Genomic DNA, 16,457 nt, shown 5'->3' with positions numbered 1-16,457 from the left:
GCGCCGGCGGGGGGGGAGGCGGCTGCCTGCCCGGGGACTGGGGGCCGGGGGGTGGGGGGGAGCCCGGGCGAGGAAGTCGAGACCTGTGTTGGGAAAAAAGAAGGGGGACCGGGGTCAGGAGCACCCCTTTCCTCCGTTTCCCCCCTCCCCCCGGGGTTGGGGGGGCCGGAGCAGAGAGCGCCCAGCCCGGGAGGTGGATGAATGTGGGAGAAAATGGAGACCAAGACGATCGTGTACGACTTGGACACGTCGGGGGGGCTGATGGAGGTAAGAGGGGCCCTCCACATCTCTTTCCCCTAGCGCGGGGAGGGAACCTCCGCCCTCCGCCCCACAAAGCCGGCCCTAAGCTCGAAGCGCCAGAGGGCCGGGGGAGGGGGGGTTTCTTCCTCACACAGCCTCTCCCTCCCATCTTTGCAATTCGTGGGGCTGAGCTCAGCCTCCGAGGACGTTTGCAGCAGTTTCACCTACCCGCCGCCCTCGATTCGCTCTCCCGAGGCGCCTGCCCACTCCATCTCGTTGCCCCGGCGGACCTCCCCACCCCCTTCTTGTCGGCCCCTTTGTGCTTCCCCCAAGCACGTCCGGGTACCAGGCTTCGGGCCTCTCCCGAGCCGGGCTTTGGAGTCCCCCACTGTCCATACAAGGAAGTGGCGAGAAGGGAACCGCGCACCCTCTCCCCATCCCCCTACCCTGATCCTCCCCATTTGGAAGAAGCTGTTCTCGTTGTTGTGCTGCAGGAACGTGGTTAGGGTGGGCTCCCCCTGGTTCCAGGGACTGAGAGGTTCTGAGAGCAGCCTGGATGGGAGGAAGAAGGACAAAAGGGGGGAGAGGGGTGGGTGACGGAGAAGCCACGTTGGGGGGGCGACGAACCGCCCGGGAGCTCCGAGTGTGCACACACGCCGTTTGTATGTGTGTGCAGCAAATCCAAGCTCTGCTGGCTCCCCCCAAGACGGACGAGACAGAAAAGCGGAGTCGGAAGCCTGAGAAGGAGCCCCGGAGAAGCGGCAGGGCCACCAACCACGACAGCTGTGATAGCTGCAAGGAAGGTGGAGATCTCCTGTGCTGCGACCACTGCCCGGCCGCCTTCCATCTCCAGTGCTGGTAAGGTCTGGGGGACCCCCTTGGAGGCCCCTGTCGGTACATTCCTTCACCCGGCCTGCCCTTGCCTGCTGAAATAACGGGCGCTTGCGGCCGCTAGCTGACTTTCTGCAGCCGCTGGGGTGAGCGCTTCCCCGCCCCCAGATGTCTGCCGGGATCTGGCCGTTTTGGGGGGAGGAGCAGCCGTGGGTCCGGACCCCAAGGTGGGGGTTGGGAGGAGTGAGGAGAGCCCCATCTGGGATTGGAAGTCGCTGGGGAGCCGGGACCGAGCCTGCCGGGCACAGCCAGCGGTGGCGGGGGAGGAAGGGGAGGAGCTCCGGGCCCAGTGCAGTGCCGCTCGCCTGCCCGCGCGCCCGCCGCCCTCGGGGCTCCTGCCGGACTGGGCTGTCCTCGGGGTGTATGCGCGGCGCTCTCGACCTCTGGAGCTGCCCTGGTCCAGATCCCCGCGACAGGGCGCTTGCGGCTGTGGAGGAAATCATGGAGGCTGTCTCTCGAGTCCGCCTCTTCTTTGCCTCTCTGTTTACAATATGGCGACCTGCCTTTAAATTATATTTTTATTCTCAGCGCCATTTTGGCTGCATATATGATTTGCAAACGTCTCCCGGGGAACAGTGGGGGCAGCCCCGGGGTCTCTTCTGCAGAAGCTCCTCGGGGGCCGGCGCTGGGATCTCGCCGCTTGGTGCCCTTTCTCTGCCTCCGCTTGCCCCCTGTTGCCTCTCCGAGGTGCCTGCCGCCTCCCTCCACCCTCTTCCCTCCCCGCGCTGCTGCCTCTTAGGAAATCGGGCCGGGTTAGACAATTAAAATTGCCCTTGGGCGCCGATTTCACTTTTCTGCTCCGGATCGACGAGCCCTTCGCTGCAAAATTCCTTGCTTCTGGGGCAGGATTGTATGCGGTGGCCCCGGAAGGGTATTTTTAAGGAACTGAGAGCTGGAAAGCTGTGTGCTTTTCTTTTTTCTTTTTTTTTTTTCCCTCTCCCTTACTGAACGCAAGGGGAGGAGAGACCAAAGAGAGGGGGAGGGACCTAGGTTGATCGCCCGCTGCTTGATCCTCCTCAGCAGCTCAGCCCAGAACAATCCCCGCAAAGGAGTTTTTAACTCCAGCTTCTGGTCTGGAGGAATCACCTCTGCCCTCCACAAAAATCTAACGTCTGCGCAGCGAACCGAGATTGCGCCTTGTCTGCTGGGCCTTGTGTTCAGCAACAGTTGACTGAGGGAGGCATTTGAGAAAGGAGATGGACTGGAGAGAGCGGGAAGGAGGGGGGCCTGTCCTGTTTGTTCCAACCTGGTTTTTTGATGTTGCCTTTTCTAGCCCTCTGTTTGCTGTTGTTGTTGTTTTAAAGAAAGAAAGAAAATGAAATTTCCTTTAAGCTCTCTGCCCAGTTCCGTTCACGTTCCGTTTCTCAGTTTGTGGGATAGTGCCTACCTTATATTTGTACTAATTGCAGGTTTTGAAACACTTATTAGACAGATGACTGATACTGGGCAAATTAAATCTGTGGTCAGATGTAGGAAGCTCCCATTACCATTCCCAAGATATTTTTTGCCCAGGAGGGCACCCCGTCTTGGCTCATAATGTTGCAGAGACAAAAAATGATTATCCTGGAGGAAGGTTTGCTGCTGGCTTTAAATTTTTTATTACAAAGTGACTAATACCAGCTGGAAGGGTGTGTGGTTTTCAGCCTTTACTTCCTCTAAGATGTAATTCACCTGAAGAAAATACCATGTTTCCTTTGCTATCTTGAACACAGGAGTGGTTTGTACCTGAGTATGTTGTGTTGCTTACCAGTTATTCTCAGTATTGTGCTTGTTTGATATCTATACTGGGACCGAGTTGTAGACTTTTTGACTATCAAGTGTTTTTACCCTTGTGATGAAGTTAGTGTTAGCCAAGATTGGTGACTTTCTTGTTGAATAAGAGTAAAGAATATATTGTAGAAAAAAGTTCTATACTATACTATCTTTAGACTTTTGTTTAATAAAACAAATTGTTCATTAGAAACCTCAGGAAAAATGTTTTGTCTGAGATTGGGCTTTAGAACTCTGAAACCTAACCTTTGAATCTTATTAATTAGATGAGTCTAAATCTTGTCAAGTTGTAACAATGAAGAGTTTCCACTTTAGCTGGGAGGAGAGAGAGGAAGGACTTTTTTTTTTTTCTTTTTTTCTTTTTTTGCTGTGGATGAAATTCTGGCTTGCTCAGACTGTGCATTTCATTTCACTGAATACTTTTTTTGAGATTATGAATGGGAATTGGTAATCAGAGATGTGAGAATTGTAGGGAATGAGGTAGGACTTGTTTCCTATCTCCAGTTCTCCCTTTGAGGATGCCAGTACTAAATGTACCATTGATTTATCTGAGTTATTATCTAAATAAACAAAACATCCTAGGTATGGTGCAAATGCAGGAAGTCTTGTAAGAATTCCCTAATGAATTTCATTCAGTAAGTGAGGCTTATCCCACACTCTTTGAAGCAAGAGTGAAATACTTCCTTAACCAACTCAAATCAGAGTAGTTAGGTCAAGCAATTAACCGTCTCAGAAAAGTTTGACTCCTGAATGTGTTTTTTGTTGATTTGTCCTGTTATTGCTACTTGTACCATATGGGAGTAAGTGAGGTTAGGAGATAATGGTTATATTTTCTCTTGCTTTCCTTTTTAACTGGCTAAAACGAAATTATTTAGATGAAGCATAATAATAATTTCCCTTGTGTACAGAATATACTAGAGTGACATCAGAAATTTGCAAACAGTGTAGGTCGTAATCCCAGTACTACTATGGTTCTCCATTCAGAGAGCTCTGTGAGACAAGCCCTTTTTCAGTCTCTAGTGTGTCTTGCCAGTCTGCCTCACAATGAACAAGATCCATTGAAGTGTTCCAGAAGTGATTCTAAGGCAAACTTTACCTCCTGGGCTTAGTGACATAGCCATAAACCACAGGGGATTTTTCTAAGATAAACTATTGGAGGAAATGACTGGTCAAATAAGCTGTGTTAATTGTCCTGTCTTTTCTCAGGGGCCAATGCTCTGTGTGAGGAACATTATCTCTCACCAATTAGACTGGGAGCCCTATTTCTGGGTTTTCTGTAATGATCCTCTGGGTGAGGGAATGAATTGTCCTGTGCTTAGTACCATGACCTCACTGAGGAAGTAAACTTGAAGAATTGATGTCTTCGTATTTGCTTAAGTGATAGTGTAATCATTTTATCCAAGTTTAACTGGTTTATTAATTATTCAGAGTGATAGTAGAAGTTATTAAACCAGTCCCTGGAGATTTGGAATAAGATAGGTTTTTAAGTGTTTCATGATGAGCCTGACCTTTATCATAGTTGTCATAAGTTGAGCTTTCTGAAAATTTCAGTCTCCGTGAGCAGATAGATCCCTAGACTCTGTTAAAAATTCAAGTAATTAGGGGCCAGCAGGTAGCGTGTTTAAGGGCACTGTACTCCCACATGGCTGACTGCAGTTTGAGTCCCGGACCTGGCAGCTTGCTTTCTTACTCCCACACACCCCCTCGCCCTGCCTCATCCCTCTCTGGTCAAATTTAAATAAATAGAGTTAAATAAAACAATTACTTTTTAAAAACTCAAATAACTAGTGGCACTTTAGTTGCTGCTGACCCATCTCTCTGTTTGCGATGGGCTAGGATTATTGTCACTGATGGAGTGAATACTATAGGGCATCTGAAATGAGGCTGCCTGGGAACTGGCTAGTTTCCTCTGTGATTGCTTTCGCATGGCATTTTGCTCCAAATAGACTGAGGGGCCAAAATGGTCTGATTGAGAAGTACATCTACCTCAGCAGACCTCAGCATGGTCCCTTCCTGTCAGACAGATTTCTGTAGCATTTGCCTCCGCATGTTATATTTGGAATTGTTGGCCGGCTTTCCTCTCTCTGGTGTTGGCAGCAAAATCCAAAATGAGGTTTTCGAAGAATGAGAGTAAAAAGGTCTCTGTGCACAGGCAAAAATTAAGCTCAGCTTGGAGTTTTGCATATTTAATTTTCAGTGAGTCATAACAAAGGTTTCACACGTAGAATAAAAAACTGCCTTGCAGAACATCTTTGCTAGTTGAACTTTTATGGAGATGAATTTTCTGATTTTGTTGTGGTTAGCTCCTCATTAGAATAACATCAGGCAAGTACTGAATTAAAATACATTTATTTTAACATTATCTTACAAATCTGACATTGTAAGTGCTTAGAAGCCTGGCATGAAAGAAGTTGAGGTAACAATGTGTGGATTCCCTCCCTTCACCCTGCTCTGCCTCATCAATAATAAAATGATTCCTGGGGCTGAATGGTGATGCTGTGGTAAAATGCAATGTTCTGGGAACCAGCAGATGGTGTAATGGTTGTGACACTGGACTCCTACATAGTCAAACCGTGGTTTGAGTCCCGGACCTGGCAGCTTAAAATTCATTGTGGGGCATGTGTATGTGCATGCCTAAAATCCCAAAAGGAGAATGAAAAGGGGATTGTGGCACAGCCATCCCCCTGGGAGTGATTTCTCACTTTCTATCTCTCTGTCTTTGTCTGTCTCTCTGGTGAGTGTACATACCCTATAGCAAAAATCTCTCTCAAAAAAAAAAAATTAAAAATGTAATGCTCTGTGAATCTGGTCCACATGGGAAGAGTCTGAGAGACCTTCTTGAGTACGCTAGGCATGTATATGTCCATGATCCAGGACTGGATGAAGCTGGGGGGTAAATCACAGCATCAAGGCCCTGTTGGGGGCGCTGTCTCTCTGTCTCTCTCATTTATAGAAGGAATATACATATGCTTCAGAAACAGTAGGCAAACAAGTGGCATGGTGGTTAAGGCATTGGATCCCACATGACTGATGCTGCAGTTCAAGTCTCAGACTCAGTATCATGAAAAACATACTGGGCATGTGTGCATGAGAGGAGAATGGAAAAGAGATTGCTGTGTGGCCATCACCCCCACGCCCCTGAGATGTGATTTCTCACTTTTCCTCTCTGTCTCTCTCTGGCAAGCATACGTACTCTATGGCCAAAAAGCTAAGGAGAAAAAGAAATCTTAGTAATATGGGGGCCAGCTGGTAGCATGGTGGCTAAGGCTGCTGGATCCCACACGACCAACTAGGGGGCTCAGATCCTGGACCTGGTGGCATTGAAAACACACATATGTGCATGCATGTCCATTTCTCCTGAAAGTAAAAGTGCTTTCTTACTTTCCTTCTCTGTCCAGGGAGTACAAGCACCCTATAACAAATAGCGAACAAACAAATTAGTAAAATGATTCCACGATTTGGTTTTATGAGTTTTTTTGTTGTTTGATTGTTTTATATTTGGTGTGTTGTCATTAGAATCTAGGTGTAGGAGCTGGCAGGTGGCATGGTGGTTAAGGCACAGGACTCCCATGTGGCCAACTGAGATTTGAGTCTGAGACCTGGAGGCTTGCTTTCTTGCTTTACCTTTCTCTGTCTCTGTCTATGGTCAAATTTTAAAATAACAATAATAAATGGAATTAAATAAATAAACAATTCTTTTTTGGGAAAAAAATAATCTAGGTGTGTAGTGTTGTTTTGTTTTATTTAATATAGGTGCCTTTTTTTTTTTTTTCTTAAGGTTTTTGCCATAGGGCATGTGCACTCACCAGAGAGGAGAGAGACAACAAGAGGGAAAAGCAAGAAATCACCCCCTCAGGGAAGATGGCCACACTGCAATCCCTTCTGCATTCTCTTCCTAGGATTTGGGCACATACACACAATACCCAGCATGAGTTTCAAGCCACTAAGTCTAGGACTTGAACCACAGTCGGCCATGTGGGAGGCCATTCCCTCAACCACCTTGCCACCTGCTGGTCCTGAGGATAGCTAGTTTTAAGACCACTCTGGGAGATTATATGTGGAATGAGATACCTTGGTCAGGTGTGCCTCCAAGAGAATTGAAGGGGAAAATGTTTTTAGACATGGTCTCTCCATTTTGCAACCCTTCTGCCTAACCTCCTGAGTCACTGGGACTGTAGAAGCACAACATCATACCTGGATTTTTTTAAGGTGGGCTAAGAAATGAATCAGGGCTGCCCATGTGGTCTTAGCTTGCCCAGCAGCAGCTACCACAGCTGAACCATCCAAGAGTATGTTTTATTTAAAGCCAAATCTGGGGCCAGCAGGTGGCGTGGTGATTAAGGTGCTAGATTCCCACATCCCACATGGCTGACTGTGGTTCAAGTCCAGGACCTGGCGGCTTATTTTGTAACTTTCCCCTTCTCTCTCTCTGTCTTTTGGTCGAATTTTAAAGTAATAATAACAAATAAAATTAAACAAAATATTTTTTAAAAAATTAAGGTAAATCAGAGGATTCTCCAGTAAACTACCTCATTTGACCTGAAAAGAGATTCAAGTAATCATTAGTACTATGTGTGAGCTGAAACATGCTTTTCTTTCTTTTTCTTTTTTTTTTTTTTTTGGAGAGGTTTTTGCTATAGGGCGTGTGTGCTCACCAGAAAGAGAGAGACAAAGACAGAAAGTGAGAAATCACCCCCCAGGGGGGATGGCCATGCCACCGTCCCTTCTCCTCTATTCTCCTCTCCAGAGCTTGGGCATGCATGCATACATGCCTGGCGTGAGTTTAAGCCACTGGGTCTGGGACTCAAATCACGGTCAACTACATGGAAGTCTAACAATAAAGCCATTACGCCAACTGCTGGTTCCCTGAAACATACTTTTCTTTAGCCTCTCAGTGAAAAGTATGATGATAAGTAAAACTACTCAAAGGAGGCTAGTACTTTATTCCTTTTTGTGGCTGAATAATAATATTTTGTTTTATGAATATATCACATTTTGTTTGTACATTCATCAGTTGATGGACATTTGAGTGGTTTCTACTTTTTGCCTTTGTGAATAATGGTTTTAACACATCAGGATTTGAACCGTGGTCAGCCATGTGGGAGTCCAGCACCACAACCATCACACCACCTGCTGGCGCCCGGGTACAAGTTTTTGTGTGAACATGTTTTTATTTCTCTTGGTTGTATACCTAGAGGTGGGATTGCTAGGTCAGATGGTAACTCTTTAACCTTTTGAAGAACTTTCAGATGGCTTTCCAAAGTGCCTGCATCATTTCACTTTCCCACCAATAGTGTATGAGAATTCCAATTTTTTTTTCATTCTTAATACTTATTGTTAATTTCAGTCTTCTTGATTAAAGCCATCCTACTGGACATGAAGTAGTATCTCATTGTGGTTTTGAATTGAATTTCCAAGATGATTAATGATGTTAAACAACTTTTCATATGCTTGTTGACCGTTTGGGTATTTTCTTAGAGAAATGTCTATTCCAATTCTTTGCTCATTTTTAATTGAGTTATTTGGGATTTTATTATTGAGTTACAAGAGTTCTTTATATGTTTTGGTTAAAAGTCCCTTGTCAGTTATAGAACTTGCAATTTTTTGTTTTTATTTTTCTCTTTGTAATTTACCAGAGGGCACATGTGCTTGCCAGAGAGCGAGAGGGGGAAAAAATGAGAAACACCTCCCTCCCTGGAGTAGCGGATAGGATTGTCATGCTATAGTCACATTCTTCAGTTCTTCCTCTTTTGGGGAATTTTAGCCATGCACTTAATATGCCCAACATGTTCCTCAAGCTGCAAGGTCTGGGACTCAAACTGTAAGGTCAGCCATGTAAGATGTTTGCCTTAACCACCATGCCACAGGCTGGGTCATCTATCTATCTATCTATCTATCTATCTATCTATCTATTTGTTGAGTCTTGCCTAGAAAAATATGGTTGCTCTAAAACGTAATTGAATATCTATGTTTGTATTATCTGTGGCATGGCAGTGAGTAAAAAGAATTCTGTGAGTTCCAGTCAGGATGGTATGTTTCAGTGAAGAGAACCTTACAGTGTGGTTTGGTAGGTTGCTGTTTCAACTTTGTGGGATGACCCTTCCCAGCAAAGAAATCTAAGGCTGGAAGTTAACCTAAAGGAAGTATAAAAAATTTACCACCTACATTTAGGTAGAATGCTCATCTAGCACCCACTAGTTGCAATTGGAAGTTTCTGTGTCTAGGCACTTATACTTGGAGATCCCAAGTTTAAGAAGGAAGGTTTTGATGACCTCAGTTGATTATTAACAGGTTGAAATAGAAGCAACTCCAGATTAATTAATGTGCTTTTTTTTCAACCCAGTTAACAAGAAGAAAAAGTCATTTGTACGTTGCAGCAAACTCACCTATTTATGTATAATCTTCATATAGGCCAAGCTAGCAGTAAATAGGGAGACAAATTACAGAGACTATTTGACTGAAGATTTTTATATAGCTTATAAAAAGAAACAGTTTGCTTCGATGTTCCCAAGAAGATTTTTGCTACCTAGAAATGCAGATGTCCAGCTTCTTAATAGAAATGAGTTTACCTTTTCTACTACACATGATAAGGTGATAGAAAATAGATAAAGCCAAATGTTGTGTGCTTTTGATTATGGTTACAGTGTTAAAATTTGGGCCAGCCAATGGCATGGATTCCACATGACTGACTGCATGGTTCGAGTCCCAGACCCAACAGCTTGAAAAACATGCCAGGCCAAACCTCTTTAAAAAAAAAAAAAAAAAATGGAGAGAGAGGGAGAGGATATTCATCTCTGAATTTTTCTGTCCGTCCCCAGCACATTAGAAAAATGCCTTAGGACTGTGATTAAGTAGGCCATCCTGATAGAAGATTCTGGTTGGGGTCTTAATGGCCCTTATATTAATGCAGCACAGACTCCTGAAAATGCATTTTTATTTTAAAGTGCCAGAGTTTGAAGTCAACAGAACAGTAGAAAAATTAAGTTTCCTTCCCTCCTCTAGTCTCCTCCTGTGACTTAGAGGCCCCAGGTAGTACATCATGGCCAGCTACATAGCCGTTCAATGAGTAGCACTCATAAAAGTACCTCTGTATAATGCTGGCATCTCATAAGACATAGGACAGGTATACAGCTGTCCTCTTGCCAGTTTCCTGAAAGAGAAGGACATTGTATTCAACACAAGTCCTAGACCAAATTTCAGGAAGACACTTTGGTATTGTAGATTTGTCCGCTGAGGAAACATGCACAGGTCATTAGCTGACAACTACTATTCTCATAACTTGAGAGCAGTGAATGAGATTGAGTTGGTAACTCATTTTCTACCTCCCATATCCAGATACCAAAATCCATATTCTGGGGGCCGGGTGGTAGTGCAGTGCTATTGCAACTGGCCCCACATGCGAAGGTCCTGGGTTCATGTCCCAAGAGCCTCCCTAAAACTACCACATGTCCATAGTCTGGGCTAGCTGAGACTAGAGGTGGATCATCACTGAAAAAAAAAAAAAAAAACCGTCCGGATTATCTGACTATCTTGACTATCTCTGTCTTTTACAGAAGGAATAAATAAAGAAAAATTTTGTTGTTGTTTTTTTCAGAGAGAGATTTTTGCTGTAGGGTGTGTGTGTTCACCAGAAAGACGGAGAAACAGCAAGAAATCATCCCCCGGGGGGATGATTCCATCACAGTCCTTTCTCCTCCATTCTCTCAGAATTTTGGGCACATACACACATGCACCCAGCATATTTAGGGCCTCCAGGTCCAGGACTCAAACCATGATTGGTCATGTGGAAGTTTAGTGACGTATCTATTATGCCATCTGCTGGTCCTAGTAAATAAACTTTTAAGCTTTCATCTAGTTCAGCCTGGTGGCTCAGTTGGCAACAAACTGAACAGTAACTCTGGAAGCCATATGGCCAACTGCAGGTTTGGATTCTCAGGTTGGCTTGAAAGCATGCCTAGTGTATGTGCACATGTCCAAAATCCTGATGAGCTGGAGGGCCTGGGAAAGGAAATCATAGCATGATGAGACCCTGTTAAGGGTGCTTCTCTCCTTTTTTCTTTCTCTTTTTCACACACACATTCTCTATTATGAATAAAATAAATTAAAAGAATATCTTCATCCTTTAAGCCTAAGGTTATTTCTAAATCTAGGTCTCACCAAATAAGAACAAACATGAGGCTTTAGTACATTTGTGGGGGAGGCAAAAACTGAGGGGTACAATAAACACAGGGATAAAGAAAAATTTTAAGTTTATTTCTTTATTCCATGAGTAATAGAGACAGAGAGGAGAGACAGATACAGTACCCATGACAGGCTCCCAACACTGCAATCTTCCCCTAGCCCCAGCCAACCAGGATCGTGAAAAATATAGCCAACATACTTGATGAGGTCTCTGGGCATGAACCTGTAACCTCGTTCCCCATGTGGCTCTGCCTCTCAGAACATTGCATTTTACCATTGTGCTATCATTTGGCCCTGAATGAAAGCTGAAATCATTCATTTGACCTATCAGCAAGAGAAACTTGATTACTACATAGATCCATTGGTGAAATTTTCTAAGTAATGAAAAACTTATTCAAATAATTATTTTTTCTTTCCCTTTTGCTATGTTTATACTAAATAAATGCTCACTAAACTACTTAAAAGCCAGAGACTGATCCATTTCCTCTTCTCACTGATGCATAATACCTAGTGGTATTACAAATGAGAGATGTGCAAAGATAAACACTGGCTGGGGAACAGAAATGATATCTGGGCTATTCCAAGTGGGTGGTATGTTCATTAACACAAATGCAAGGTGACGAATCCTTTCTCTCTAGTTATATGCACTCTCCTGTATTTTAATCACTTTGATGTTTAATTTGTGCCCTTCCCCCTTTTTCTAACACATTGTAAAGGCTATCTCCTAGGAAATGTTTCCCAGTCCTGACAGGACAAAAGACATGCAGAGTAACAGCAGGGCAGGGAGAAACTCCGTGCTTGAACCTAGCAGCAGTTGTTGCCGTGATCTGGGCTCTGCATGAGGCTCTTTTAGAAATAAGCTTGAGTGAGCAAAAGAGGACTCTCCACAGGGATTAAATTTAACCATAACCCAGAGACATCACTTTATCTCCAGGCCAGGCAGAAGTAGGGGAACCTCTCAGAATTACTAGCAAGATTGAGTTCTAGGTAGAACCTAGTTTGTAGCAGCATAAATATATTTTCTTTTAACTCAGCTGTGGGGCCCAAAGGGATGTTGAGTATTTTTCTGTTGTCTGCATTTGTATTGAGAACATTGTAGAGAAGCTAATGAAATGCATGGAACTTCAAGCGAGTTTCGATACATCTGCATTATGAAATTGGACAGTGATGCACACCTACTCTTGGCTGGCTGGCTGGCTTTCTTTCTTTCTTTCTTTCTTTCTTTCTTTTCGGAGAGGTTTTTGCTATAGGGCTCGTGCGCTCGCCAGGCCGACAGAGACAGAAAGCGAGAAATCACCCCCTAGGGGGGATGGCCACACCGCAATCCCTTCTCCTCCATTCTCCTCTCGGGGTCTTGGGCACGCACACACATGCGCCTGGCGTGAGTTTAAGCCACCGGGTCCGGGACTCGAACCGTGGTCGACTACGTGGGAGTCCAGCGACATAGCCATTATGCTAACTGCTGGTCCCTCTTGGCTTTTCTTTCTACCACCCCTGGGTTCCTGTGATGAGCTGGGGGCTTTTTAATTCCCACATTCACTGAACCATCAGCGTTCCGCTGATTCTCAGTTTCAGTGGTGCTTTGGAAACATTGGAGGGAAAACTACAGTGAATTTTTTTGTTTGGTTTGTTTGCCATAGGGCACATGAACTCTGGAGAGAGACTGAGAGGGAGAAAGAAAAAGTGAGAAAGCACTCCCCCTAGGGGAATGACCATGCCATAATCTCTTCTCCTCCACTCTACTCTTGGGATCTTTGGCACACACACACATGTGCCTGGTGTGTTTTTTCAAGCCACCAGTCTAGGACTCAAACTACATGGACAGCTGTGGGATTCATCTGCCTTAACCACTATGCCACTTAGCTGGACAGTGAACTTTTTCAATTGATAGTCACCAATTACTGGTCAGAATACATAAGTATTATACTCCATTAATCTCATTAAATATGTCTAAACCTATAACTTTGTAGTTCTGTACGTAGGTTGGCTATATTTAGCTTTCCTCTATCTTGCTTGTTATTTTTGAAAGAGCATCATGTTAAGTGGAGGGAGAATTCTGTCACTAATTTTGACTTTTTGGTCAACATTTTTACTTTATCATTTGTGTTTTGTTTTATTCCTCCTCATGGTTTTGCCTGCCATAGATGACATTTATCCATTCTAACTTAGCAAACTATGGTACCAAAGGAAATGCTTTATTCTATGATAAACATCTTTCACTACAGGCTGCGGTTTGTTGGTGTTGAAGTAAGCTGCATTTTTTTTTCATTGTCTCTTCCATGAGAGACACACAAAGTATGTTCACTCTCAACAGGGTCTTAAAGCCACAATCCCCCTCCCCCTAAAGCCTTAGCCAGCTCCAGATCATGGACATGTGCATACTTAGTGTTTCCAGGGAGGTCTCTGGATGCAAACCTGAAACCCTTGTGTGTGGAACAGCTTAATAGCATCGTGGTTTTGTTTTTTTGTTTTCATTTTGCCACAGGGCGCATGTGCTCACTGGTGAGCATGAGACATGGTCACACTACAGTTACTCCTCCATTACTCCCTTCTGTCAGGGTTTTGGACCTGGATGCACACACACCCAGCCTGTTTTTCAAGTGCCAGGTCGGAGACTTAAGCCACATAATTAGCCATGTGGGGTCCAGCCACCATAACCACCATGCTACCAGCTGGCCCAAGCATTGTACTTGATCACTGTGCCAGAGCTTGTCACCCTATAAACAGTGTGTGTGTGTGTGTGTAATTTTTTTTAAGAGAGGTTTTTGCTATGTGGCACATGCAGACACCAGAGAGACAGAAAACAAGAAATCACTCCCCAGAGGGGATGGCCACACCACAATCCATTCTCCTTTCAGGATCTTGGGCACACGTACGCACGAGCCTGGCATGAGTTTAAACCACCAGATCTGGGCCTTGAACTGCAGTTGACTACATGGGAGTCCAACAAAGTAACCATTACACCATATGCTGGTCCCTATAAGCTATATATTAAATGTCAAGTCAACAGGTAGTGTGGAGATTAAGACACTGGATCATATATGACCAACTGTATGGTTCAAGTCCCAGAGCCAATGACTTGAAAATCACACTGGGCACAAGTATGTAGTGCCCAAAATCCCAAGAGGAGAATGGAGGAGAAGGGATTGTAGCATGGCCATTTCCCCAAGCGTGTGATTTCTCACTTTTCTTATGTCTCTGGCAAGTGCACATACCCTATAGCAAAAACTAAACCAAAAAAGTGCAGTTTACATGTCTAAGACTTGTATGCTTGGTGCATTTCTTAGAGAGCTTTTCTAAATCTTAACATTTGTGTGCACACAGGCCTTTGGGTGATCATTTATTGGTTAGGGACCATATGAGAGAAAAGTGGACCAAAGGGAAAAATCATGACTCTCTATCTCTGAGAAGTAGGTTCAACTCCTAAATAGGTCACTGGGGGTATAACTGGAAGACTTCAGAAGCCCAAGTCAGCACTTAACTGTGGCATCAAACCACGACGGCATGGTTTGACAGCATGCCCAGGAGATTACTTCAGTTCTGTAGGGCAGGGAGCTTTGAGGTTTATGAGTAGAACTGGGGGATGGTGGAGGGTAAAGGTAAAAGGAGAGAATGGACCCTATGCTGTTATACCCCAGATAATATTCTCCTGGCTTTCTTTTTTTATGGATCCTGTCAAGGGAGGGTAAATGAAACAAATCCCTCCTCAGGGAAAAGCAGCTGGAGGAGATGAAGTAGAATCTACTCTCTAGATTTAGTTGGGTTTTAAATAAAGACATCATTAGTGTTTTTAGTTTGCTGAGCCTTTGTGGACTTTTAGGTCTAATATCTATAAATTGTAAACTGGCCCAGATTCTGAGCCGTGTCTGCAAAAAGAATGCAGCTTAGCTATTTCCTTTTTCTTTAGTCTACTAAAACTTGGCCATAGAAGAATACCCAGTTTTTCATACCTCTGAGACTCTTCTGGAATACACAGTTGTAATCGGTGGTTCTTTCTTCCAGTGGAACACTCCCTGAGAGTATTAGAAAGTGACTGTTGAGACCAGAATATTGACCCTTTTTCACAATAGGAGGACTCCAGCATCCATCATGGAGAGAATGAATGAAGCCCCTATTAAAAACATTTGCAGTCTGCCCATCTTTGATTGTGCACAAGCCAGGATTGCAAGAATTGCCAAGTCAAGCCAGGTCCTGTGGCACTGGAGCTTAGCTTGTAGAAAAGTTAGTGAAAGCAAGCACCTGGTATAGCTATTGATGCTTCCCTCCTTTCTCTCCACTAACTTGTAACACTTCCCCAGGTGTCCTTTGCTGGGAGGATGCCACAAGCCAGCTCTCGAAGGCAGTAAAGCTGTGGGGGGGGGGGGGCACAGTCAGCTAGTCTGAAAGGATTTTATGCCTGTGGAAGTGACGCAACTAGCTAAGTTTCTCAATGGGGCATTTGTAATGGCCTGGCACTTCATTGGTTTCCTTGTTAACCCTGCCACTGAGGCTTTGCATGAAAAAACCAGCAATCCTTGCACTTTTTATGTACTTTGTGGCATTAACTGTATTTGAGTCAGTAACTGGGATGAAGGAGGGTAAGCGATTAAGGTTCAGAGACCCCATGAACTTTGGGCTTTCATCTCTCCAACATCCTTCACTATGGCCATCTTCCCTGCCTTTGAAAGGTAGGCCATACTGAAGATAAAAGCTAGTACCCGCCACATGGCCAACCACGGTTCGAGTCCTGGACCTGATGGCTTGCTTTCTCACTTTCTCTCTGTCCCTCTCTGGTCAAGTTAAAATAAATAAATAAGGTTAAATAAAATTAAAAAAAATTTTTTTCCATTTATTTAGGAGAGGTTTTTGCTATAGTATGCGTGCGCTCGCCAGAAAGAGACAGAGAGACAGAAAGCGAGAAATCACCCCCCAGGGGGAAGGCCACACCTCAATCTCCTCTCCTCCACTCTCCTTTCGGGATCTTGGGCACGCATGCACATGCACCTAGCGTGAGTTTAAGCCACTGGGTCCAGGACTTGAACCACAGTATACTACAGGGGAGATGGGAGTCCAGCGACAGCCATTACACCAACTGCTGGTCCCAATAAAATAATTTTTTTGTTTGTTTGTTTTTTAAAAAAAGCTAGTACCCTCACAAATGTCTAGAAGAAGCTTGCTATTTTACTAACATTTTCATTGAATTTTGTTCCCTCAAAACATGCTATTGGGAGAACCAGCAGTTAGCGTAATGGCTATGTCGCTGGACTCCCACGTAGTCGACCACAGTTCGTGTCCCGGACCCGGTGGCTTAAAACTCACGCTGGGCGCATGTGCGTGCGTGCCCAAGATCCCGAGAGGAGAATGGAGGAGAAGGGATTGCGGCGTGACCATCCCCC

At 44.6% G+C, this 16,457-nt stretch overlaps 1 protein-coding gene across 1 annotated transcript in view; it reads left to right on the top strand.

The window, feature by feature from the left end:
- Positions 1–43: 43 nt before the first annotated feature.
- Positions 44–16,457, top strand: part of PHF12 (PHD finger protein 12) — a 59,407-nt gene continuing 42,993 nt past the window's right edge. The window contains exons 1-2 of the mRNA XM_006165467.3: positions 44–267; positions 917–1,098. Coding sequence (XP_006165529.1) covers positions 202–267; positions 917–1,098 — 248 coding nt within the window. The 5' untranslated portion in view covers positions 44–201. The remainder of the gene's footprint in view (positions 268–916; positions 1,099–16,457) is intronic.

This window comes from Tupaia chinensis, unplaced genomic scaffold (assembly GCF_000334495.1).
Source record: "Tupaia chinensis unplaced genomic scaffold, TupChi_1.0 Scaffold143921_1, whole genome shotgun sequence".
NCBI lineage: Eukaryota > Metazoa > Chordata > Mammalia > Scandentia > Tupaiidae > Tupaia > Tupaia belangeri.
This window is presented reverse-complemented; position numbering and strand designations above follow the sequence as displayed.